At 38.8% G+C, this 25,223-nt stretch overlaps 1 protein-coding gene and 1 long non-coding RNA gene across 2 annotated transcripts; one reads left to right on the forward strand and one right to left on the reverse strand.

Moving 5' to 3' along the window:
- Nucleotides 1-292: 292 nt before the first annotated feature.
- Nucleotides 293-1,739, reverse strand: LOC143577294 (WUSCHEL-related homeobox 4-like). Its single transcript, XM_077061162.1, has 3 exons — nucleotides 1,269-1,739; nucleotides 716-1,006; nucleotides 293-619 (listed from the first exon to the last, which is right to left on the reverse strand). Exons 1-3 carry the CDS (start codon nucleotides 1,566-1,568, stop codon nucleotides 479-481), a joined length of 732 nt encoding a protein of 243 aa, XP_076917277.1. The 5' UTR covers nucleotides 1,569-1,739; the 3' UTR covers nucleotides 293-478.
- A 16,074-nt stretch (nucleotides 1,740-17,813) lies between these two features.
- On the forward strand, nucleotides 17,814-18,340 carry LOC143577295 (uncharacterized). Its single transcript, XR_013143091.1, has 3 exons — nucleotides 17,814-17,925; nucleotides 18,030-18,111; nucleotides 18,202-18,340. It is a non-coding gene; the product is annotated as an uncharacterized LOC143577295 (long non-coding RNA).
- Nucleotides 18,341-25,223: the final 6,883 nt, after the last annotated feature.

The following is a 25,223-nucleotide window of genomic DNA, read 5'->3' on the forward strand; positions in this document are numbered from 1 at the left end:
TTACCCCTTCAAGTTAAACAAGGCCACCCATGTACAACATCCTATATGGCTATATCCGTCAGCCATTATAAAAGAATATATAGTTACCCCTGAGGCATCCTTTTTCCCTATAAATTAATAGCAATTAATCTTGACTTTTGTTAACATGACTGGTTTGATTAGTTGAGCTAGTTTTTAATCTATTTATAAAAGAATATATAGTTATGGTTTGATCCTATTGTCCAGGACGTTAAGTTTGAAAACTTAATGAAAAAAGTATAAAAATTGGAAAATAAAGAGAAGCACCGATTTGTAGGTAGCAACATTTTCCATGATAAAGCATGCTTTGGTTTCCAAAGTCAAAAATAAATAAGACATAAAGATCTTCTTGATTCTTGAGATGGTACAAGGATACAATTTGTCTTTCTTCTTTCCCGAAACAAAGACCTACGAAAGTGAAAGTTTAACCAACAACAATTTCAACAAAGATACACCCTTTTTATGATCTTCCTTCTGGATGTAATGGAAACAACTCTAGGGTTTTATGATCATCTTCTTCCTCTTCATCTTTCTGATCCAAACACTGTTGATCAAATGACCAGCTTCTGCACTTTTTGTATGGACTCTCCACTACTTCTCCCTTCAAGAATATAAAAAACGATTGCTTTATTACATGCAAGAACTCAGCTTTTATATAAATAAGTTTATAACATATTAAAGATGAAAGTTATCATACTCTAGGGTTTAATGGGATGGAGTTGATCATGGTGGAGGATGGGAGTGATCTTGGCGAATGAGTTAGACCGAGATTGTTGCGCTTTTGTTTCTGTCTTTCGCGTGCTTTGTGATTCTGAAACCAGTAGAAAACATTCTTGCCTTCTATCTTGCCATACTTGCTTAATTGCGCGGTGATTTGTTCGATTTGTTGCGCGTTTGGAGTCCGCATGCCGCCTCTATATAACATCTCCAAGATCCCTATTTGCTCTTGTGTTGGATTCCATCTTGTTCCTCCTGGATGTGTCTCCACCTTCACCATTGTCATGAAATTATTTTAGATCTAAATTTAAAGAATTATGAGGACAATATCTGGAAAAGAGAATTATAAATATTCCATTTCATGTCATGTAGATGCTACAACAGTGAAGATCCTTTGAAACTGTAGGGACATGTTAATTTTAACTATAATGTACTATACTTAGCTCACATTACACCTAGCTTGTCTGCTAGCATGTCACACTATGCATGAAAGAAGATAATAAACACAAGTACAAATTAATAACAATGTTCACCTGAGGAGAATCTTTCTTGTGGTCGGGTGAAACAAGTTGAATCGGGCTACTCTCGGGTCGAATAAAGCTCCTAAGATCAAAAGCTGCGGTGACATGGTTGCTACTACTGCTGCTATTGCTAACACTAACATTATTCATGGTGAGACAAGTTTCTGTACTACCACTACTAGTTAACTTAGGGTTAAGGGGGCGCATACGCTTGAAGGCACCAAGGGTGAGGCCTGATGATGAGGACTCATCGTCACGCCAGAAACCACCACCACGTGTGAATTGATGCACCTTCATGCTACTGAGTCCCATGGATGGGTAAAGACATTGTTAATTGAGAGTGTCAATTATATAGACTAATGAAGAAAGAAAGAAACAAAAGGGTTGTCATCATTTTCATGGTGAATTATGCAAATGAAGGGAAAGAAAAGCAAGAAAAAGAAAGTGGGTGCCCCATGAAGAACCAAGACCAAATGATGAGGTGAGGTTGACTTGAGTAATGATCCTTTTTAAAGGAAACAACTTTCTTTCAATCTAGAGAGTGAGAGAGAATGTTAATAATATGGACGTGTGGTTTAAGATGGGATGAAATTCTTTCTGTCATAACTATGATTATTAGGTGAAAAATTACAAGATTTTAACATTTCAAGATTATTTTTAAGAATTGACATAAATTGATGAAAATGGAATCAAAGTGAGGTGACAAGGGGCACTAGTTTTACTATTAGAAGGATGAGGTACAAGAATTACTAATTATTAATTAATAAAATAGAAAGAATATAGATATGTATATGGTTTGAAGAATGAGTGTGCGTTGGGTAGTCTAATCGGGGGTTTCACTTTCTTGCTTTCATGATAAGTTGTGTATGCTTTTCGGTGTGTTGGAGACTTTATTTGCTATAAAGTGAGATGGGAGGGAATGAGAAAAGATTCCTCCAATCCCAAAACTTGAAAATGGGTGTAACCTTTTTCTTTTATTCTTTATTTTTATTTTGTTTTTCAGGTATTAATTGCCTATGTTTTCTTTTTTCCCTCTCAATCTGTGTTTGGTGTGGGTGGGAAGTGAATGCAATGCAGCCTTTAAGTGGTAGAGAATGTTGAAAAAGAAAACAAAGCAAAGAAAATCAAGTAATAAAAACAAAAAGGGAACCCCAAATCTATGTGATATCTCTTACCATATTTAAAATTCCATACTTTGTCTTTGGAAACTGTAGCCATTTTTTCTTTAAAAATAGGGTATTTTTCAACCCACCCACTGTCTTACCATAAAAGGCTTTAAACCTAATTGTACTAAATAAGTATATGATCATCTTAGTGTTTAGTTATTTTGAGAAAATGACTTTTAACGGTTCTTGCACTCCTTTTTTCATTAGTTTCCAACATTTCGTTTATCGGTACTTTATCGTACTCTGTCACCTGATAAGAACTCGTCATTGAGTTCTTAAAATACGAATAGATCTATATAATGATATTTGGTCACATAATCTTTTTGGGCTCCATTAGGCACAAATAGAGTTTTGCAAGTCTTCCATACATTTAAAATGAATTAACACCTCAATATAATGACTGAGTGTTTAATTAGGTGGCTATAGACATGTCCAAATGTAAATAATAAACAGATTAATAATATGCTTTGTCCGCCAAGGCTCAAGAGGTGCCGAGCATGCACTTCTTGACACCTTTCTAGCCCATGCAAGCCAGATACCTAGCCAACTTTCCAAGCTGGCAACGATACGACACTAGGTTGTGACGGTGCCTGAATAAGTTTATTAGGCTACAACGTTGCATAACCAATTAACCTTCTTTTTTTTGGGGTGCTTAACATTCAACACTAGGCTGAGATGGTGCCAACTGTTTAGCTTCCCTTTATGCCTAACCCTCAGCACCTAGGTAGAAATGGCCCCCAGCTGGTTAAGCTCCTCGATGCCTGATTGTAGTGCTTAGGCATAAGTGGTGCCTAACCATTGGAATTTATGTCATTAATATATGCTATAAATACCAATCTTAGTCTGTTTCTAAAACCACAAACAAATACAATGATTAATTTTCTATAAATAACCAATGTAGTAGGCGTTAGAAACCTTAAACCTGTAAATTGCAAAATCTTGATTTTTCAAAACATGTAAAAGTACTGTTTATCCGTGGAATGCACATGATCTATTGAGGACACGTAAAAGCTAATGATGAAGATCAATGTTAGTGAGTTAGATGGAATTGGTGGTCTTTGAACTTCATGTATGCCTCACGATGGGATGTCAGATTGAGCTAAAATTGATGGTTTCGAAAAGTGGAGCCAGACCCTATCTACCAACCGCATGCACACACATGTTCGTGTTACAGTTACTAACATTTCTCATCCTACCTTTTATAATATATGAAAATGTAATGCAACTTATTTGTAACTAATGCTACGATCTTATCGGTCTGATAATAAAATAACCCAAAGTAAAAGTGTTACAATGAGCAATCACTAGATTAGGGAGATTTCCCATGACCTACAGGCTTATATATGATATGAAGTTTTGTAAACGTAATGTAATTTATGTGTAACATTTTGAAATGCAGTGTAATTTGATATATAAAGTTGTTATGTATGCATGATGTCGGAGGATAATAGTATAGTTCATCTTTATGTTTGTTTGAAATAATAAATTGTGTACCATGGTTTTGGAAATAATATTATTTGAGAACTCACTAACATTCGTGTTGACAAATGGTTTTAACATGCATTTCGGGTAAATGATGTTATGGAGCTTCGTGGAAGGCGTGGAAAAATGGTGACGTGTGTTTGAATGGAAAATGTTGACTTTTAAGTTGGATATGTGATGGTCGGCTAAAAGTCATGTATATTATGATTTTATTTGTTTACTTTTACTTTAAATAATATGTGAACGTTGGTACTTCAAGTGTGTTTATGTGTTTCATGATACTTGAAATTAAAGACGCTTATCGGGATGAATTACGGACTTGGAACGAAGATGTAGAAAGACTCATGATGATTGTCACGCTTTCCTATGCAAATTAAAGAATAAAATAAAGTTGGTGTGTCAGATACCCCTTAGCGCGACGCTAAAGGGTCTCGAGGGTGATGTTAGAGACACTCTAAGATCATCAGACAAATGAGTCTTTAGCATGGCGCTAAGACTCACCCCCTGGATGTTAATGTCGCGCAAACATCCCTTCTGACGGGAAAATTACCCTAACTTTGATATAATCAGTTTTGAGCTCTTATTTCGACCTATCCTTCATTCCATCAACCAAGTACAAGCTCTAGTACGATTTTCCACCATTCCGAAGCCTCCGGTTCGTCCGTTCATCGCATGCTTTCATCTTCTCATCAAATTAGCGAATCCTTCGTGATGCCGATATCAGGCTAAAACCATTGTATTCACTTTAGGCTAGGGTTTTGTGTAAACTAACTTTGATCAGATTCTATGTTTTGAATGAATATAAACTTGATTGAATGTCTTTAATCTTGTTTTACATTAGAATTGATTGTTTAAACAGTTTATGATTTTGATTATCAAACTTTGCATCACTTTTTTGGTTGTGTTCATCACATGTAGGGTTAGCTCTTATGTCATTGAACCAGTAATCAGTAGTCATTGCTTATAATTTATTTTCTGTCACACCCCAAACCACAGCCTAAGCGTGCGACACATATGTTGGTACCACATTTGTAAGTAATTCAGAGTTGCGGGTTTTAAAGCGGAAGTTATATATATGTGGATTAAAATATTATTATTTACAATCAAAAGACGGGATTTATAAAATACTCGTTTAAAGTATTACTTGTTTATACAAAAGGTTACTTGTTTATGTTAAACCATCATTATATATTTTATATTAACAAAATGATCTGAGCCATCAGATATCTTAAGCACTTCGGCATCCCAAGCTCCTATTCTTGATTACCTGCAAAATATTTAGAAAATACGTCGGCAACACATGCTGGTGAATATGCTGACGCGAATATATTTTCTTTTACTTGATTACCCCTCGAGACATAATTTAGGTCCGACCCATCATGGCTTAGGAATAATCAAGTTTAAAACAAAGTACAAATATAAAATCAAGTCACACAAGACACCCTAGTAAACCGCAGCGTTCGACATTACTTAGGTACCATACATATACACATGGTCAGTCTCACTCGGACGTAACTTAGGTCGAGCCCATCATGGCGGAGGTCATGACCAGGTATGGTGCGGTGTGCCCACCGACTTTTTACCACATATGTAAGGATCAACACGACAGCCTGAGGGCTAGCGATTACTTTTGATTATAATGTTTTAGAGATACGTAATCTCAGGTAATCATTTTATTTGTTTGATTCGATTAATACAAGTTTATAAAGTTGGGGCGTATACTTTTTTTCTTGAAATGATCAGCTTCAATACACTGGCCGGTTCTTTCCTTTCTTTGCTATCTCGCACCTATAATACGAGTATAACTTTTTGTTAGTCGGATCTTTAATCTGGCTTAAGACCTCTAATCTCTTTTTATAATCTTTACGTCGATTATATTTTCTTTATGAACCTTTAGTTCAAAACATTTTTTCTTCACTTTAAACATTTAATTTAAAAGTATCTTTTCTTTCTTTTCTTTTTACAAGTTAAACCTCTAGATTTACTTGTTTTACTTTAAAATACTACGTTTCTTCTTCTTTAAAAAACATATACTTTTCTTTTACTTATTATCTAAGAATAATACTAAACTTAAATAATAATTATAACAAAGAATCATATTATAATCACATTACTTTCTTTTAAATTCTTTGTTATGTTTTCTTTTATCATTTCGAGGTATTGAGTATATTCTCGACTTAGGATTTTAAGACTTTTAATATTTTATTATTATTATTTTATTCGGGCATTATGTCTACCTTGTTTGGCTTATAATAATCCTAGAAACTAGAGTAGCACTCTGACACCGTCACGTTTCTTTTGAACTTTCTTGATCGACACTTTTCTTCGACACCTTTTCCTTTGCACACGAATCGAGACACACCAACAATTCACCACACGTCGACACGCTTATCGAGGCGGGTCGTCGGGACGTCTTGGATGACTTGGTCTTTAAAGTGATGTCGTCGGCGTGAGGCACGAAAATCGAGGAAACGTCGGTTATTGGACGGATTACGAGGAGATTTGGCACGTTTATTGAGTTAGTGAGAGAGAGTATGCTTTAGAGAGAGAAAGGGCTATGTAAAATGGTGTGAGGAGTGAGAGGGCTCATGCCCGCTATTTATAGGCAAATCAGGGGACCCATCGCGATACGCGATGGTCCCTTGATTGACCCGTCGCGTATTGCGACGTAGGTCTGCCCAGTCACAACTAGGGCTGCCACGTGGCACCTCGTGGCGGACGCGGTGCCACGTGGTGACACGTGGTGATCTTTATGCCACATGGGGACACGTGGCGGGACACGTGTCTGCTTGTCAGAGTGAGTCATCGCGATACACGATGACATTGGCCCTAAGTCCGTCATGTATCGCGATCGGCCAAGAAAACATAATTTTTATTTTTAACCTTGGAGTTTAGAATTTTGACATTTTTGGTCCTTTAACTTTTGAAACTTAGTATTTTTTATTCGAAACTTTCACGATGTTACATTTTCATACATTAAACTGGTAATGGGTAAGCCGAAGTTCAGTTGTGTCAACAATTCGGTTAGGGTATCGTTTGTCCTCGCAACCCAACTGTTAGGTTTAGTAATTACTGCGCAATTAATCTTTAAGAATCTGTGATTAGTCGGTTATCACTTTACCTGAACCTGAAGTGAATCATTCTCTCATAAGAATCATTCTCTCATAATTGTTTACAACCTGTAAGTTATAATCGTGTTTTCTTATAAATCAACTATTCTAAACCGCTTGACATCGTTTGTCCACCTTAGTATAATAATTAATAATTGTGAACTTTACTTGCATTTTCCACTGATTTCCTGTGGAGACGACCTTACTTACCCGAACTAGTTATAGGTATTTAAGCTTTATAAATACTTGTTTTTTATTAGAGCACGACATATACATCAACATGTAGTTTGAATAAAAGTCATGTAATATAACACGTTAAAGACTCTAATGTTTGAATAAAGTCATGTAACATGAACTTGAATAATGGTTGTTTGAAACGACATATGTCACCACCCAAAATGACTTAATCGAATCTTTCACTGTTGAGTTATGATTCTCGGGTTGTGATAGTTAGATCCACTCGTGAACCTACATTTTTAATAAAAGTAACGTTTATATAGCCCACGAGTATGCCCAATAATCGATGGGAGATTATCTCACAAATACCCGACGAGTTTTGGACCGTGTATGGGATGAGATTTTATAATCAGGTATGGGGTTGAGATCACTTAAACAAGTCTAAAACCCAACTCATTGTCATCCCTATCTCAAACCATCACCACTGTGTAGTCTTTACTCTCTTTCCACTATATATTAGTGTATGTATGGTATGTGTGTGTATGGTTACTATGGTATATTTATATGTGTATGCATGGTATATGTATATGTATTTATGGTTCATATATATATGCATGTATATGTATGATTTATGTATGTATTATATATGTATATGTATAATGTATAATGTTTATGTTAAATTTTCACTTGAGATGTGCAAATGTGGACTAACCCTATAACTTCAGTCATGGCTTTGCACAATGCTTATGACTTTTTCTTGATCTCTGAAACCGTCATGAACTCCTAACATTTTCACTTAATCATTGTCATTATTTCATAACACAAAAGAAAGAGGAAAAGAAAGAGGATAAGTGTTAAATGTCTATCACACTTGCTCATTATTTTCCATTAACAATTAAATCTTTTGTGGTAGACTAAAGAAAATGGATATGAATAGAGTTCATATGCAATGCGATGATTATCGGTGAATACTCCGAACCAAGTCCAAATTGTATATACCTTGTTGAAGTAGTTACCTTTCATGTATTTAGTTTGTATGTATTGATTCTACCAAGACAACTTTAGTGTGGTTTTTCTACATAATTAAGTTCAAATCTTTGTCATGACAAAGATTTACTTCATTCAGTGGTGAGGCCAATAAATACCCCGATATGAAGGACAATGGCACAGTGGGATACATGAAGGTATCATATATGGTCAATAGTTTATAGTCATGTGCTCAAATTGAGCTTGATGCAACTTCTTCACTAGATATGTGCAAACTAGAGCCTAATATAACTTAATCACTAGAGTTTTTTTTTTTTTTTAATTTCATAAATTAGTTTTAAATTATATTTTCTATTAACTTTCATATTTTTTTTATTTTGTTAATTTGTAAACATATTTCAGGAAATAAATATAATTTTAGGTTTATTTATAGCTATAATGTAGCAAAAAGATATTTAAATTTTAGATTTTATTTGTAATTTTGTGGCAGCAAATTTAAAACAATATAAAATTTCATTTATTTTGTTATTAAGGAATACTTACAAATGGATTACTGATGGCCTTTAAGATGTAAAACTTTTTTTCAATAATCCGTCAGTAAAGTTGTTACTGTTGAACCGTCGATAAAATCAATCGGTGCATGTAAAAAATAGCATCACCCATAATCAATATGTCAACATAAGATTATCGGTGATGATTACCGATAAATAACGGTGTCAATGTCATCTCTCTTGTTGAACCTTGCAAAAAACTGATGACCAAATACCAAACAACTGATTGCTCAAGCATCAGTTGCTCTTTATTATGAAGTTTTTGATAACTATTGCTCCAAACAGTTAACCTGGTAAACTGCTTACATGAAATAACCGAAGACACAACAGTTGTTCTACAAACTATCGAAAATCCAAACAAATGATTTAGTGTTAGTTTTAGTTGCTTCTTAATGGTGTCTTAAAAAGATTACATGTATTTTTTTCATTGGTGAGCCTAGTTATGAAAACCTAATGAACGCCTATTTTAAAGTTTTTTTATTTTTTTTATGTGTACTTGCCTGTTTTGAAGAATTGATCCCTCAATAATTGTACATATATATATATATATATATATATATATATATATATATGCACTTGCCTGTTTTGAAAACCTAATGGCTAATGAATGCCTATTTTAAGGACTGAATATTATCTGTTTTCATTTTCTTCTTTTACTTAACATTTTTTTTATTTTTGTAATAGCTATCTGCCATTACAACGGTCTTACGTGTATGAATACTTATTCAACAACCTGTGAATCATCGTGTAACTTAATAATAGAGATTAAGATACGATCACTATTTTGTCGAATATCAAAGATCTAATTTAATTTTGCCATCAAACTTTAGAGAAACTAATGTTTACTAGTTCTCTCTTATATTCAATGATTCATGTATCAAATATGTGTCAATTTTGTATCAGTTGGATCACAACTATGAATTAGTTTTAGGATATTGTTTGGTGTTGCATGGCGGGAATGTTTGGGTGGTCAAATATAATAGACGTGGAAGGGACCCACACACTGGATGAAACGGTGGGAATCCATCATCATCATTATTCTATTGCTGCCAGCTATACTATTTGCACGTGTCAATGACCCACAACTACAATCCATGCACCCACCCGCACGTACACTTATCTCTCATGTATAACGTATAATGGTATGTAATGCTACGTGATTCTAAAGATATAATTTACCCAAATTACAAATAATAGATGAAATATGAAGAAAACGGGCCTCATAGCTTATTGAAAAACTATTAACTACTAACACCCGATCGATGCTCTCGATTACTCATTACTATCTGTTGGTTTTTCCGTGGTATCAAAAATCTTCATTCATATTCACATAGGCGACAATCAGGATCATCTCTGAGAATCGTTAACAATTTTAAGATCAAAGTCTAGAAAAATTGGGCGTTAAGTAAAAGAAGTGTTTTTATTGGATTTAGATAATTAAAATTTAAAATTGGTTTATTGGGTTACGATTTAGACTTTTTTATTGAGTTATTTTATTGGGTTTATTGGTTTATTTAGTTCTAATTGCAATTAGGATCGGGTAGTGCAGGATCTCACGTACGTAATGTACGATAAGCCATTATGGACATTAACTCACCTCTATATATATATATATATATTATGAATTGGATAATTAGATTTAAACAGCAAGAATACATATGTTTTTGTGTTAAAAGCCTCAACCCTAACTCATACACACTTAAAATCGTGTTGTCTTCACACAAAACTTATAATTGTTTGTAAACACGAGCTGGCCAAACATGTTGGTGAGCAATAATTAATTTGTGAAAAACCTAGTGGGTTTAACTTGATATATATTTTCTATTATATAAATAGTTAGATTACCTTGTATAAATTTAGTAAAATCCAAACATGTCCCATTAATTAAACGGGTAAAATATCCAATGATTAGGCTCAATATTGTGATTTAATTAACTTACGTTTAGGTAAATTATACTTTTCAAAGACATCATAGACGTGTGTTTAATTCTTTAGAGTTTTCATGGGCGTTAAGAATCAATTTTACAGTTGCATTAACGGTCATTTATTTGGGGGTCCTTAGATATGCTTAATTAGAAAATTAGGCCAGGCACAATGCAAATAGTCATCGTCACGGCGTGGTTCCATTTGGCCAGCCAGATAGAAGACGACACACGTCTAAAAGTCCATTGTCCGTCATCTTCTCACATTCGACATGGCCCATCTATCATGTCGTGGACTACATACATATGCTAGTGTTGGGAAGTTGATGGGACAGGAATTGGTGGTTGATTAGCATCAAGGAGTCACATGACTCACTCATTTGTCCAAATAATTTGCCAACTAAAACTAAAGTTAAAGACTTCGATTAGATTGTGGGTTAGGCTGTCATCACTCTCTTGATTGAAACTAATTATTTACTTCCACCAACTTCATCATGAAGATCTTTGAAATATATAATTTTTCTACCTTTTTTTTTCTTTTTCACGAGAAAGTTAGTCAACAATGGACACATGTCCATCAAGATACGTACAATACTTTAATCCGTAACCACAATTACATTTCAACACATTTAACAACATTGTCACAATTTTCTGGCCCTTGGTTACAATTTGGGCACATGATCATGTAGATATTAAAATAGGGCCTGCCCGGAGAGTATTCGGGTCTCAACCGCCACCAATGGCCGCTATCGAGAGAGGCTCGGAACTTTTAAACTTTATTTACATACAGATATATATTAATAACATTTAGAGACGACTAATAAGCCAATTTTGTATGTATATAGACCCTTTTTTACAACTATAAAGTATAAAGCTCACTCTTCAATTTAGCCCATCTTTACGTCCTTTTTTTATTACTGTAACTTAGTTTTCATTTATTATTATCGTAACTATCATCGATTTTGTATGGATATTGCAAAACTTTTTTTTGGCTTGTCCTCAAGCCAACCCGTATACATAAGGGGGCGACGTTCTTTGACAAAGGATTGTGCCAAGCAATTGAGTGCATTGTGGTTTGTGCAGATCCTTTCTTTGAAGATTTCAAATGGCGACTCACTTCCTTGTCTATTAAGTCTGGGGGTTTAGGATTGTATTTGGCTTTAGATGCTTCATCCTATGCTTTTGTGGCCAATCTTTGGTGCTTTGGATCCACAACTTGCGAGATAATGGTTTATGTGGCATGTATTTTATTATGGTTGTATTCATGATACGATTCCAATCTTTGATTTCAACGGTTTCACTAACGAGCCCCCCACCCCCCCACCAAAAAAAAAAGAAAAAAAAACAAAAAAAAACATCCAAGCCCAATATGCAATGGTGAGTACCTTTTTTAGTAAAATTGTCTAGTAGTTGGAAGTACACTTTAACATAACCATTAGACAAAAAGTCGATTTTGAGTGTCTACGCTACATGGTTAAGATTTTTTTTTTCTAACCATCCCTATAGATGGGTTGGCCCAACATATAACATCGATGGAGTATCATACTATTCTTAAGTATCGCTACATAATTCCTATATTCCCGAATGATGAGATATGCATTGTTTTTCGAAAGGCGTGTTTGGACTCATTTATGGAGCACACAATACATTTTAAAGACCTCCCGGGGTTCAAGTACCAACACGACTTGGTGCGGGTCATTTTGTTTGACACATTTCAGTGTGCCGAGATATCGATCAAAAAAGAAGCATGAGTGAATTTTTGGACCAACACGTTAGAACGAAGATTAACACTCAGACCAACTGACATTTTGGTCTTTAGATGGATACGTAGGAAGCGTTTTCATGGTTGGCCAGGTCACCTTAAAAGCCGTTTCATGCAGAGTGATCAAACCCGAGAAAACATGCATTGAAAGACAACACATTTTTATTCCTTTTGCATTTGATGCATTTAGGTTCCTCGCCATATTACCTGCTTACCTTACATTTGGATCAAAGAAATTATTATATTAAATAACATAAGTGCATTTTTAGTACTCCTTTAGAGCATTCAAAATCTCAAAAACAGCCATGATTAAAATAAAAATAATGTATATGAAGCACAAATGACAAATGACTTATTTAAATTTGGAGAGAGAGACAGCTGCGGATGATGGTGGACATAGTGAGAGAAAGGTCAATGTGTTGTAGGGAAAAGTGGGTTCAAATTTGTGGTTTGGAAAGGGATTTGGCAATGAGTTAATGCATGACAGGATACTAATTTGATGAATTGACGGCATTCACAATGAAAATTGTTCTTAGATTTGGGCAAATTACGTTTTCCTTTCTCTTTGCCTTTATAAACTTTACTTCTTTTAACTTATTTGTGAAGTCGTCTCAAACATGAAAATGGATTTTTTTTTTCTAGTCCAAGTTAACATTGCATCTCCTTGGCTTTTAATTTTACGGTTTAATGTCTTAAAAACCAGAGGTGATAATTATTAAAATATCCTTCAAAGAATAAGCTAATTACTTTACATCGATTCATTTGAACACGCTCAAATTTTTGACATATACCGCTCAAAATTTGACATGTCAAATTAGGTCTACTCTAATTGGCATGCCATCCCTTCAAGTATGTTAACAATTTGACTTAAAAACTATCAACGCTTCTGATTTAGTCAATATATACACTAATACACATTAACCTAATTTTGAATTATTAAATGTTATTTTTTTATGGGATATTGGTTTTAAATACTCTCAACTTTAACACATTGGTAGATAGCACTCTCAACTTACGAAATGTTCCCCAACACTCTCAACTTTTAACGTATTTTCTTCTAGCACTTCCGCAGTAACGAGACACTAACTTCGTTAGTGTTTGGGGTAAAAAATGTCATTTTTTAAAGTTCAAGGGATAAAATCAAAATTTCATTTATTATATATTTCACCATCCCTCTCCACCCAACCACCACCCTCTTCCCTGCCGACAACCACCAACCACTGCCGCCACTGACAGCCACCAACCACCACAGTTGCCACCACCACCACCAGAACTATACCAGCAGAAACTTGGAAACATAAGAAGCCTTCAACAAATCTACCTCGGGTATTACAACACTTACACCGGCGGTATTCCGCCGGAAATTGATAACATATCTAACCTCCGCAGCTTCGGCATCGCTAACCGCGGCCTCTCTGGTGAAGTCCCGCCTGAAATTGGAAAACTTTAAAACAGTGATACCTTATTCACAGGCGAGATACCAGACTGGTTCCGGAACCTCAAAAACCTCGCTTGACTGAACCTGTTCCGTAAAAAGCTTCACGGATCAATATCGGCTGAACGAATTTCATCGGTGAGTTACCGGCTAGAGGTGCTGCAACTATAGGAAAACAACTTACGCCGGTAGTGTTGTAATACTCGAGGTAGATTTGTTGAAGGCTTTTTAAGTTTCCAAGTTCCGGCGGTATAGTTCCGGTGGTGGTGGTGGAATTTTTTACCAAAATAGGTGATGGGGAAATACTATTTACCAATATAGGTTATTTTAAAACTATTTACCAAAATAGGTTTTTAATTTGATTTTAATTATTAAACTAAAAGATCATGTGTACATTCTTTCTTCCTCACCATCTCCTACTATAACCCTCACCGCTGGCCAACATGTCCGTCTACAGCCCCTCGTCGACCACCATTTCAGATGGCTTGAACAGATTCGAAGATGAAGACAAACCCATGCCATTGTCTTCCTCTGTTCGGGGAGGCGGGGCTCACAACCACCAAACCGCCGCCGCCCCTCTTTGTTCGCCGGAAAACGTAAAACCCAACACAGGCCAAAACACCGAAAACCGAGATCTAAACCTATAAGTCGACCTGCACCATATCTATCGTCTATATCTCTTCAACTTTGCGTGTTCTGAAATATAACCATCTCACGAGTGACAGCGATGCAAGTGATGCATGATGATGATGGTGGGATTGGTGGCCGGCCGGAAGCCTGATGGAGATGGTGACGGAAATGGAGTTGCAGACTTTGATAATTAGGCTTTGCTAAAAGCAATTATTAAAATATAGATGGATTCATACAAAGATAGGGATGTGATCCTCATATACCACCCCCACATACCTATACGGCTCGTATAGGCCTATACAGCCGTATAGGGTACGAATGCCTGATAAGGGGACAATAAAACAGCTTTTTGCAGCCTATACGACCGTATAGGCCTATACGAGCCGTATAGGCATTAAATGGCTCGTATTGCCTTCTCACAAAACCATAAAACCTATACGGTCGTATAGGGCTATACGACCGTCTAGACACTTTTTATAAAAAAAAATGATGACCATATATACAATAGTCGTATAGGCCTATACGGGTCGTATAGGCCTATACGGCCATATAGACACTTTTAAAAAAAAATGATGACCATATATATAATATATGTGATTTATACGGGTCGTATTTAGCTCGTTTATACGGGTTTTTTGATTGCTGCTAGGTTTGGGGTTATAGTTCACTCATTGTCAAGTGATAATTGTTCAACAATATTCCCCTTGTTTTATGGTCCACAACATAAACCACAACATGGTACCGTTTCTATTCAAAATAGGAATCATTTTGTAGCCCTATACGAGCTCAACATTTAAGCCCGTTAAGATAAGCGAGCCAAATACGACCCGTATAAATCACATATATTGTATATATGATCATCATTTTAGAAAAAAAAAAAGTGTCTATACGGCCGTATAGGCCTGTACGACCCGTATAGGCATATACGAGGCACTATAAACGATGGCCGCCAATCTCAGACACAAACTGACACGATTCAGGTCCTATACTACCGTATAGCCCTATACGTGCCATATAGGACAAAAAATGGTGTATGAGGATCAACGGTGGTGTGGGAGGATCCCTTGCCCATAGATATAATAGACATACATATACATATACAACTTAATATATAAAAAAGTAATGTACAAAACTTATTAAAGTTGGTCTTGATAAAAAAAACCTATTTTGGTAAATAGTCTTAAAATCACCTATATTGGTAAATAGTTTTTCTTCACCCCCTATTTTGGTAAAAACAACTCGGTGGTAGCTGTTGTGGTTGGTGGCTATCATTGGCGGTGGTGGTTGGCGGTTGTCGACAGGGAAGAGGGGTGGTGTTTGGGTGGAGAGAGATGGTGGAATATATAATAAATGAAAATTTGATTTTATCCCTTGAACTTTGAAAAATGACATTTTTACCCCAAACCCTAACGAAGTTAGTGTCTCGTCTACGTCCGATTTCTATTTTTTTTTCTTTTTTCTCCTTTATAAATAACCAAACACATTTACACATATTCTACAACAACTTTTTCATTCTCTTCAAATTTAAACAATTTTTACATGGAGCAGCCAAATCCCCAACGAATTACGTCACGAAGATGGAGCCGTGTAGAAGAAGTAGCGTTAGCTAAGGCTTGAGTTCATGTTTTGGAAGACATGGACCTCGTGGAGCAACGAACGTTGAAATTTTGGCCACCAGTTTGGAACTATTTTGTTTCGGAGAGAGGATCAAGCGAGCGTACACAACACCAAGTGTGTTTAAAATGACGACATATGGTCAGACAAATTAATGTTCACGATAATGACACGTTTGAACTCATAACAAAAGTCAAAAACGATGGAATTGAGAATAGTTTTTTTTAATAAAATATTGTTTAATTATTATGTATTTTTATATCTATAATTTTTTGAGTTATTTAATTTGAAAAATATATTTTTAGGATAGTTTGAATGCACCATTGTCAACCCTTAAAATAGTCCGTGTAAAAATATTATGACAGTACATGATTGGTTAGTGTCAAAAATAATTTCACTACACTTAAGTGACCAAAAGTTATATCATTTTATACAAAAAAATTTACTCAGCCATCAATGTTTCATATTTTATTGTTTTACTTGCTATAAAAGACAAATATTGTCCGCTCTAGAATTTGTTTTTTGTTTGCTTCTTCAAAAAAAAGTCATTTACTATATCATTCTTATTAAGAAAAAAAAATCTACTTTGAACTCTTTTTTTTTAACGATTACACATACCCATTTATCACTTCTCTTATTCCTAAATTACTTAAAAAGAAACAGTATACAAGTAAAACATTTTCCAACAATTAAAAAAATTGTCAAGGTGGTTATATAAAAAGAATACAAAGTGTGTTTTTGAACATTACATAAAGACTGTGAGCGATTTCTTTCCCCTAAAAAATATAGCATTTTATGTAAAACTAATACGTTTTCTTCCCGGATCATCTATAAATAATGCATTTTTTACTTAAAATAATCCGATGGAGATTGTGCATATGTGTTATAATCACATTTTTCAAATTTATCTTATAAAGTAATATTTTAAGTATTTAGTTCATCTTTTGAAAATGAGCATTTTTTTTTTAGTTTTTGGGCTTCGCAAAACGTTTAGGTTGTTATGTATAATTTTTCTATGATAGTGTGTGTTTTTATTTAGAATATTATGCCTTTTTTTTCTTTTTCTTTTCTCTGCAGACAATATGAAGACAAATAATTTTATGGTACTTATTATTGGATTCACGATTTCTAATCTTTTAATTATTAAATTTGCAAGATATATTTTTATAATAATCCGGCAACTCTTTAAGATACAAATATATGACTTGATATTGTTTCATATCAATTAAAACACACTATTTTGAGAGATCCTATATTTGGTTGATTACTATATAAGAGATGCACCAATCTCTTACCCTAGATGGTCCAGCCATGTATTTGATACGATTAACTCATAACACCTCAAAATATACAATAGTGAATTAATCCAGCATATAATTCTAATTACATAATATATTGTTCCCCCTATCAATAACTGTATTTTAAGATCATCTCAGCCGTCTAAACTCTTTAAGTTAAGATCCTAGCCGTTCAAACTGCTAAAAAAGCTTCTAGAAGGAGGAGTTGAGGGAGGTTGCACAACCTCTCTCCGATTCCCCTATTCTGCGTTACGGCGGTTACACTCCCTAAATCATCGCCCCCCACAACATATAAACCCTAATCGAGTTCTTTGCCAACACTGTAACTGTAATGACCATCAGAGTTTCTAAAGGCATTTTGGTTGTTCACAGTTCACGACTCTCTGAAAATGAGCAAATCAATTATCAACCTTCAAAGAGTTTTTAAAGGCATGTCAAAATTCAGAATATATCATATGTATGTGTAGCTATCAAATTTCGTGTCCTCTTTGCTGAAACCAAATCTGGCAATTTGATGTTAGAGGACGTCAGAGAGGTACACATAATCGCCTGTACAAGTTTGATTGAATATTACTAACATATTTCTCATGATTTGTTGAAGTTCATGATTTTTAATATCCTACATCTTCTATGCTGCAGGTGCTACGTTTTGGGCAGAACTGTCCCAAAATTTATCTACAACATATTCATTTGATAGTATATAAACATGGTTGGGTTAAAGGTATGCTTGTGTAGTTGTGGTTATTTTTCTTTTCTATGTGTTATGTGTTATAATAGTTGATTAAATAATTGTATAATATTCGTATGCAAGGTATCACTGTTGATATAATGGTGGAGATGCTCTTACTCAAGTTGATAAAATTCGAGTACCTACTGAAATTAACAACTTACCACCTGACCCGTTTTGGTTATAAGACGGGCCTGCTCATCATGATGTAACCATAGTTGAAGAGGTAGGTCCCAGCAGAGCCCAGTTGGACCCGCAAGACTCACCTTAAACAGGGACGTCTGGGCAGAAACCAACTGGATCCGCAGGACCAACCATGCTCAGAGACGTGACGTCCTTACGCGCAGTACGCAAGCTGGTCCCGCAGGAAATGCCTCCCAATGGTGAAGGACTCCGCCTGTCCCCGCAGCCTTGGATACAAGCCATTAGGGAAGGCCACCCGCGCAGCAAGGCTACACGCACAAGGCACCTAGCTCTCAATCGTTCAGTGTCACCTGAAGGAATGAGCGAAGCCGGGAACAATCCCGCACAAGGGCGGGAGGGGGAATACTCCCGCCCAAATAAGCCAGTCCGTACGATACAGGAAGATCTTCTGTACTGTACCTGACGAGGTATGGGAAAAAGATCTGACTAAAGATACGACAGCTTATAGACAACAGTATGGCAAGCAGCATGCTCCTACACTGTATGTCACTATTAGCCGCTGCCTACTCACCAACTCTTGTCATACCACGTGCGTAGCTGACAGTTGGTGGAAAAGGAATAGTATACAGCAGGCCTGGTCGCTGTCAGCCGCTACCTACCCACCAACTACCAGCAGGGCACGTGCGTAGGCTACTGTTGGTGGAACAGGAACACTGTTGCAGCCGGCCATACCTCCTTGGAAACCTACCTTCGGCTATAAATACCACAAATGGTATGACCATCTCATCTTATCATATCTTATCACATTATCATCATATTATACCTGATATCTGCTCTAGCAATCTCTTAATATAATTTTATATTTAAAGAGCAATCTAATCTGATTCTCACGCCGGAGGGTGGTCACAAGGAGGAACCCCCCCTTCTCAGTGACGAGCTCACGGTGTCTGTTTTGCAGGTTATCAGAAGAACCATCTTCTCAGGGTCTAACCCCTCGTGGGAAACATCTATCTAACCCCCAGGTTACCAGTAATCTGTCCGGGGTCAGGTTAGTGTTTCTTCATTGGCGCCATCCGTGGGACAAAGCTAGAACTACATTTTTCTCCAGTTTTTTCAAACTTCTACAAAGATGGTTAGAGAAATTCCGGTAACCACGACCCCAGCTACTGGGGGGAATACCGGTAACACAGTTTTTACAAACACTACCCCGGTTACCCAAGCCGGGGCAAGTGAAGTAAATTTTACGAACACTACCCCAGTTACTCATGCTGGGGCAAGTGCAGTAAATGATCGCCTACTGGGATCCACTAATACCCAGGTTGAGAAACGAAGACTCCCCCGCCAAACTCTCGATGAAGTCAAGGCATGGGCGGAGGCACGACAAAAGGAATTCCAGGCCGAGTTGAATGAACGCTTGCGTTCCGTACAACAGGCCGACGAATTCGAATATTGGGAGGATGACTCGGAGGAATCCGACTCCGACGCGAACCCTCGCCATAGGGCAAAAGGGAAGCGTAAGGAAATGGAATCCCAACCGAAAAGGCATTTTGGACAAGCCTTCAAACCAAAAAGCACAGGTGGAAGTCCACGAGACTTCTCCAAAACGTTCAGACCAAACGTTGCAAATGCAGGAACGTCCAAATTTGCAAGGGACATTGCGGAAGCAATCGCCCCAAGGAGTGCCAAACAAATGCCTAACATAGGCACATATGACGGTATATCTGATCCAGACGATCATTTGAACAGGTTCATAGCAGGGGCAACCGTCAGCAATTGGACGGAACCCACGTGGTGCTACATGTTCCAAATGACGCTTGTTGGGGCTGCTAGAGCTTGGTTTGATCGTCTACCGGTCAACCACATCTACGACTGGGCAGACTTCCAGCAGAAGTTTAGCTAACACTTCAGCCAGCAACGGAAGTATACCGAGGAGCAATGGACAATCCTCAAATGCATACGAGAAGAAGATGAATCTCTGCCAAACTTCATCACTCGCTTCAACTCAAAGAAGCTAAGTTTGGGCAATATCAGCGAAGATCTTGTTCGCGCAGCCTTCATCCAGGGCGCGCATGACCCAGAGCTCATCCGCACCCTAACGGGTAAAGATGGTATGCCATCCACATGGGATGCCATCATGACAGCAGCAAAACGCTATGCGGAAACGGAGAAGCAACTGGGTAGAGATCTCCCACAGAGCACAAACCTCTACACAAGGAAGACGAGAGAAGACAATGTCCTCACCGCCCGATTAAATAAAAAGCGGAAGCTAGGCATTTGGCAGTCAAGGGTAAACTTTGACACCTCATCCGGCTTGCAACATCGATTGGGCGGAAGGGATAATGTACAGCCGCACCGAAACTCCAGATGGACGCCACTCACCAAAAGCGTCACTGAGATATTCGCCACTGAAGAGCTCCCGTGGCCAAAGCCTCCAATAATCCGACATCGTCACGATGCTGATCGGAGCAAATACTGTGACTTTCACAAGACAAAAGGCCACAACACTGAAGAATGCATAGACGTAAAAGACATGGTTGAAACATTTGTCAGAGATGGGACGCTCGCGCACCTCGTGGCGCAATAAAGGCTGAGCAGGCGGGTGCGTGTAGAACCCTAGCTGGGGAAAACACGAATAACAATTCCAGCTTCAATATCGAGACTACATGCTGCGTAAAGAACGAGATCCCGAACCAGGTGCGTATCGGCTCGATGGCACTCCCATCCCAACAACATGGAAGGGAGCTCATTTACACAGTTTGCATGTAAATCAATTCCAATTTGTAAAGAAGGCCAAGAGCCACTTCTAATGGAAATGATTCTCTTTAGAACATAGAAGCTGATGATTTTACTTTTCTGCACTAATATGACGATATTCACATTATGCGAAGTCGTTGCGTGGGAAGGCGGTTCTACCCGCACAAACCCAATAATGTGAAAAAACCTTCACGCAGGTCAGTTGAAGGGGAAAGGTTCAGCACCCAAAAATGAAAGTGCCGGTCTATCCGCACGAATCATAATGAGGAAACTGAACAATAACCTATCAACAACCGCGCGTCGAACGGTTAAACTATGCAACACTGGTGACGGCATTCACATTACGTGAAGTCGTTGCGTGGGAAGGCGGTCTTACCCGCACAAACCCAATAACAGGAAAAAACCTTCACGCAGGTCAGTTAAAGGGGAAGAGTTCAATTATTCCATTAAATGAAAGTGCCGGTCTATCCGCATGAATCATGAAAGGAAACTGAACACTAACCTATTGACAACCGCGCGTCGAACGGTTCAAAACAAAATTCTCAAAAGGATGAGGAAAACCTACACGCAGGTCAGATAAGGGTAAAGTTTTGCCATCCTACTAAGTGCAAGTGACGGTTCCACCCGCACAATCACGAAAGAGGAAGCAAAACTTCACACCTATTGTCAACCACGTTCAAAGGTTAACTTATCCTCAAAAGATGAGGAAAACCTACACGCAGGTCAGATAAAAGTAAAGTTTCGCCATCCTACTAAATGCAAGTGACGGTTCTACCCGCACAATCACGAAAGAGGAAGCAAAACTTCACACCTATTATCAACCACGTTCAAAGGTTAACTTATCCTCAAAAGATGAGGAAAACCTACACGCAGGTCAGATAAGGGTAAAGTTTCGCCATCCTACTAAGTGCAAATGACGGTTCTACCCGCACAATCACGAAAGAGGAAGCAAAACTTCACACATATTATCAACCACGTTCAAAGGTTAACTTATCCTCAAAAGATGAGGAAAACCTACACACAGGTCAGATAAAGGTAAAGTTTCGCCATCCTACTAAATGCAAGTGACGGTTCTACCCGCACAATCACGAAAGAGGAAGCAAAACTTCACACCTATTATCAACCACGTTCAAAGGTTAACTTATCCTCAAAAGATGAGGAAAACCTACACGCAGGTCAGATAAGGGTAAAGTTTCGCCATCCTACTAAGTGCAAGTGACGGTTCTACCCGCACAATCACGAAAGAGGAAGCAAAACTTCACACCTATTATCAACCACGTTCAAAGGTTAACTTATCCTCAAAAGATGAGGAAAACCTACACGCAGGTCAGATAAGGGTAAAGTTTCGCCATCCTACTAAGTGCAAATGACGGTTCTACCCGCACAATCACGAAAGAGGAAGCAAAACTTCACACATATTATCAACCACGTTCAAAGGTTAACTTATCCTCAAAAGATGAGGAAAACCTACACACAGGTCAGATAAAGGTAAAGTTTCGCCATCCTACTAAATGCAAGTGACGGTTCTACCCGCACAATCACGAAAGAGGAAGCAAAACTTCACACCTATTATCAACCACGTTCAAAGGTTAACTTATCCTCAAAAGATGAGGAAAACCTGCACGCAGGTCAGATAAGGGTAAAGTTTCGCCATCCTACTAAGTGCAAGTGACGGTTCTACCCGCACAATCACGAAAGAGGAAGCAAAACTTCACACCTATTATCAACCACGTTCAACAGGTTAACTTATTCTACACTTGGAAAATTGCTAATTTAAACTAAGTATGCAAGTCATAAGTTTATAAAGCAAGAAACCCAAAGAAGGAAATAACAATCTTATACGCAAAAAGATTAATATTTCACAAGTGAATTATTACAAGAATGGCCGGGTAACTACCCGCCTACGAAAAGAAGAAAATAAATCTATACAAGCTAAAACTATCCTAGCAGTGGGAAGGGATCTTCAGGATCAGGCTTCAGGGCCACTTCCACTTGGACCAGCCCCATCGGTAGAGCGTGGCAGTTCAAGGAAAGCTTTGAGGATAGCTAGCCCATCATCAGCAGCAGCTACTTGGTTCACCTTCTCCACCACTGGATGCGGGAAGGCGGCGTATTGATTTACTGCTTGGTCGTATATGGCTTCAGTATCAACATTGTACAAAGGGAAGTTGGAAGGCGGGAAGCCTTTCTCAACGAACCCTAGACCAAGCAGGAAGCCGGCCCGTTCCCCATCCTCGTGAGAAGCGTTGAGGGCTGCGCTCATGGCATCATCGTAAGTAGTCTCTGAGAAGACCCGATGCACAACCTACAAAGAAAATATACAAGTGTCAAACACCTTTTCTATGTACAAAGGAAAGCGTGAAGACGTAAAGCTAAACATACCTGAGGCAACGCCTCTCGAAGAAGCCATTCCTTGGCAACCAGAGCTTCTTGGAGGGCGGCTTGAGCTTGGGTGCAGGCGCGTTCGGCTGCGCTTTTGTTAAGGTTGGCAAGTAGCACTTCCTTTGCAGCAGCCTCTTCAACGCCCTTAAGCTTCCGCTCGGTATGATCAAGCACGCCCCTCTGATCCAGGATTTCTTGAAGCTTCTTGGCATCCTCCATCGCCAAGGCATCATGAGCACGTTGGAGAGCCTCCAATTTGGCCTTGAGCTCCTCGTTCTCCACGCGTAACGGCTCAGCAACGGCTTCAGCCTTGGTGGCCCTCTCGGTTGCGTTCCTCGCAGTCTCCTTAGCCAGCCGAAGCTGTTCGTTAACAGCTTGGGCAGCCTTGGAGCGGGCCTCGAGTCGCGATTGAACCTCAACCTCGAGGGCCTTGAAGGCCTTCTCCTTCTCCGCAGCAGCTGCGGCCAACTTTTGGTTCTCCTCTCGAAGAGCCCGCGCTTGAGATACGTCTTTGGCGCGAGCTGCTTTTAACTTGTCGTTTTCACGACAAAGCAGCTCGACGCGTGGCTGCATCCGGGCCTGGAGAACCCGAAGCTCATTGGTTAGCCTACCCTCCTAGTAGCTAGCCATGGCTTCCCCCAACGCACCATGGGGAGCAGCGTGGCGAGCCCATTCCACGCACTCCACAGGGGTACGAAGGGTTGTTCCTCGGCGTATGTTCCATCGCGGAACATACACTTCATTGGAATCCGACACTGCAAAAACAAAAAAGCAGTTAGGAAAAAATGATAAAAAATAAAAGTGAAAAAGGGCCAAAGGAACCCTACGCACCTGTAGGGTCTATAACAGGCCGATAGCCGCCGAACCCATCACCTGAACCCAAAGGAAACACATCCAAAAGGTCAGGCAGATGGGAAGGTGGCAAAGATTGACGAGTACTCCCATGCGTACCTGATGGGCCGGCCGTCGTTGCCGGTGGCGGGGGCATGGTGGCAACCGCCGCAGTCGCTGCCGCAGAATCCGCAGCAATCGTAACCGCCGGCTCGGTGAAAGATGCTGTAAAAATCGCACTTACCACCGGCGGTGACGTCATCTCGGCTGGAACAGTCGGCTCAAGGGACTGAGCAACTGATCCAGCGGAAGCAGGCGCAGGCGCCTGGGTCGTCGCCTCAGGTAGGCTGACCGAGCCTACCGTCATTGGCGGAGAGGTACTCCTCTGCGCTCCACCCTGGAATGCGTCAACATCCACGCCTGCACAAGAAGATAAGTGTTAATAAATTTATGAAGTATGATAAATCTACAAAAACAAGGATGTTTGTACTTACGGGTTTTCTTGAGCCTGAACGTACGGACGGGCGGGGACGAGCCCGATGGAGCCGGTCTCTTGATGCCGGTCACCGTCGTCGTCAATGGTTCTCCGGAGGTAACAGTCGTAGCCTCCGGAACAGTGGTCTTCTCACCACCGGGGCTCCCCGCCACCTCTTCATTATCTGACTCGGTGTCAGATAGGAGCACCGGATCAGCTGTGGAGGCCACCTTCTCCTTCCCTTTCCCACCGGCAGCCTTCCTCTTCCGCACCAGCGGAGGACCATCTGCGGATTCCTCAGAAGAGGACAGGATGTCAGGAATTCCAGCAGCGGGTACAGCATTGAGGGGTTGAGGATAGAGTATCGCCTTACCTGGCCGCCGTTGGCTCAGGATCTCGTGGCCCAGCGGATAGACCTCCACAAACCGATCCGCCGTTTGCTCCAGGATGGGCAACTCGTTCTCGTCCAGAGCACGAGTGCCCACCCGCACGGGACCGTCAGCTTCCCGCGGCTACAGGA

This window comes from Bidens hawaiensis, unplaced genomic scaffold (genome assembly GCF_021521415.1).
Source record: "Bidens hawaiensis isolate Kalapana, Puna unplaced genomic scaffold, B.hawaiensis_p1.1 tig00028504_1, whole genome shotgun sequence".
NCBI classification, from domain to species: Eukaryota; Viridiplantae; Streptophyta; class Magnoliopsida; order Asterales; family Asteraceae; genus Bidens; species Bidens hawaiensis.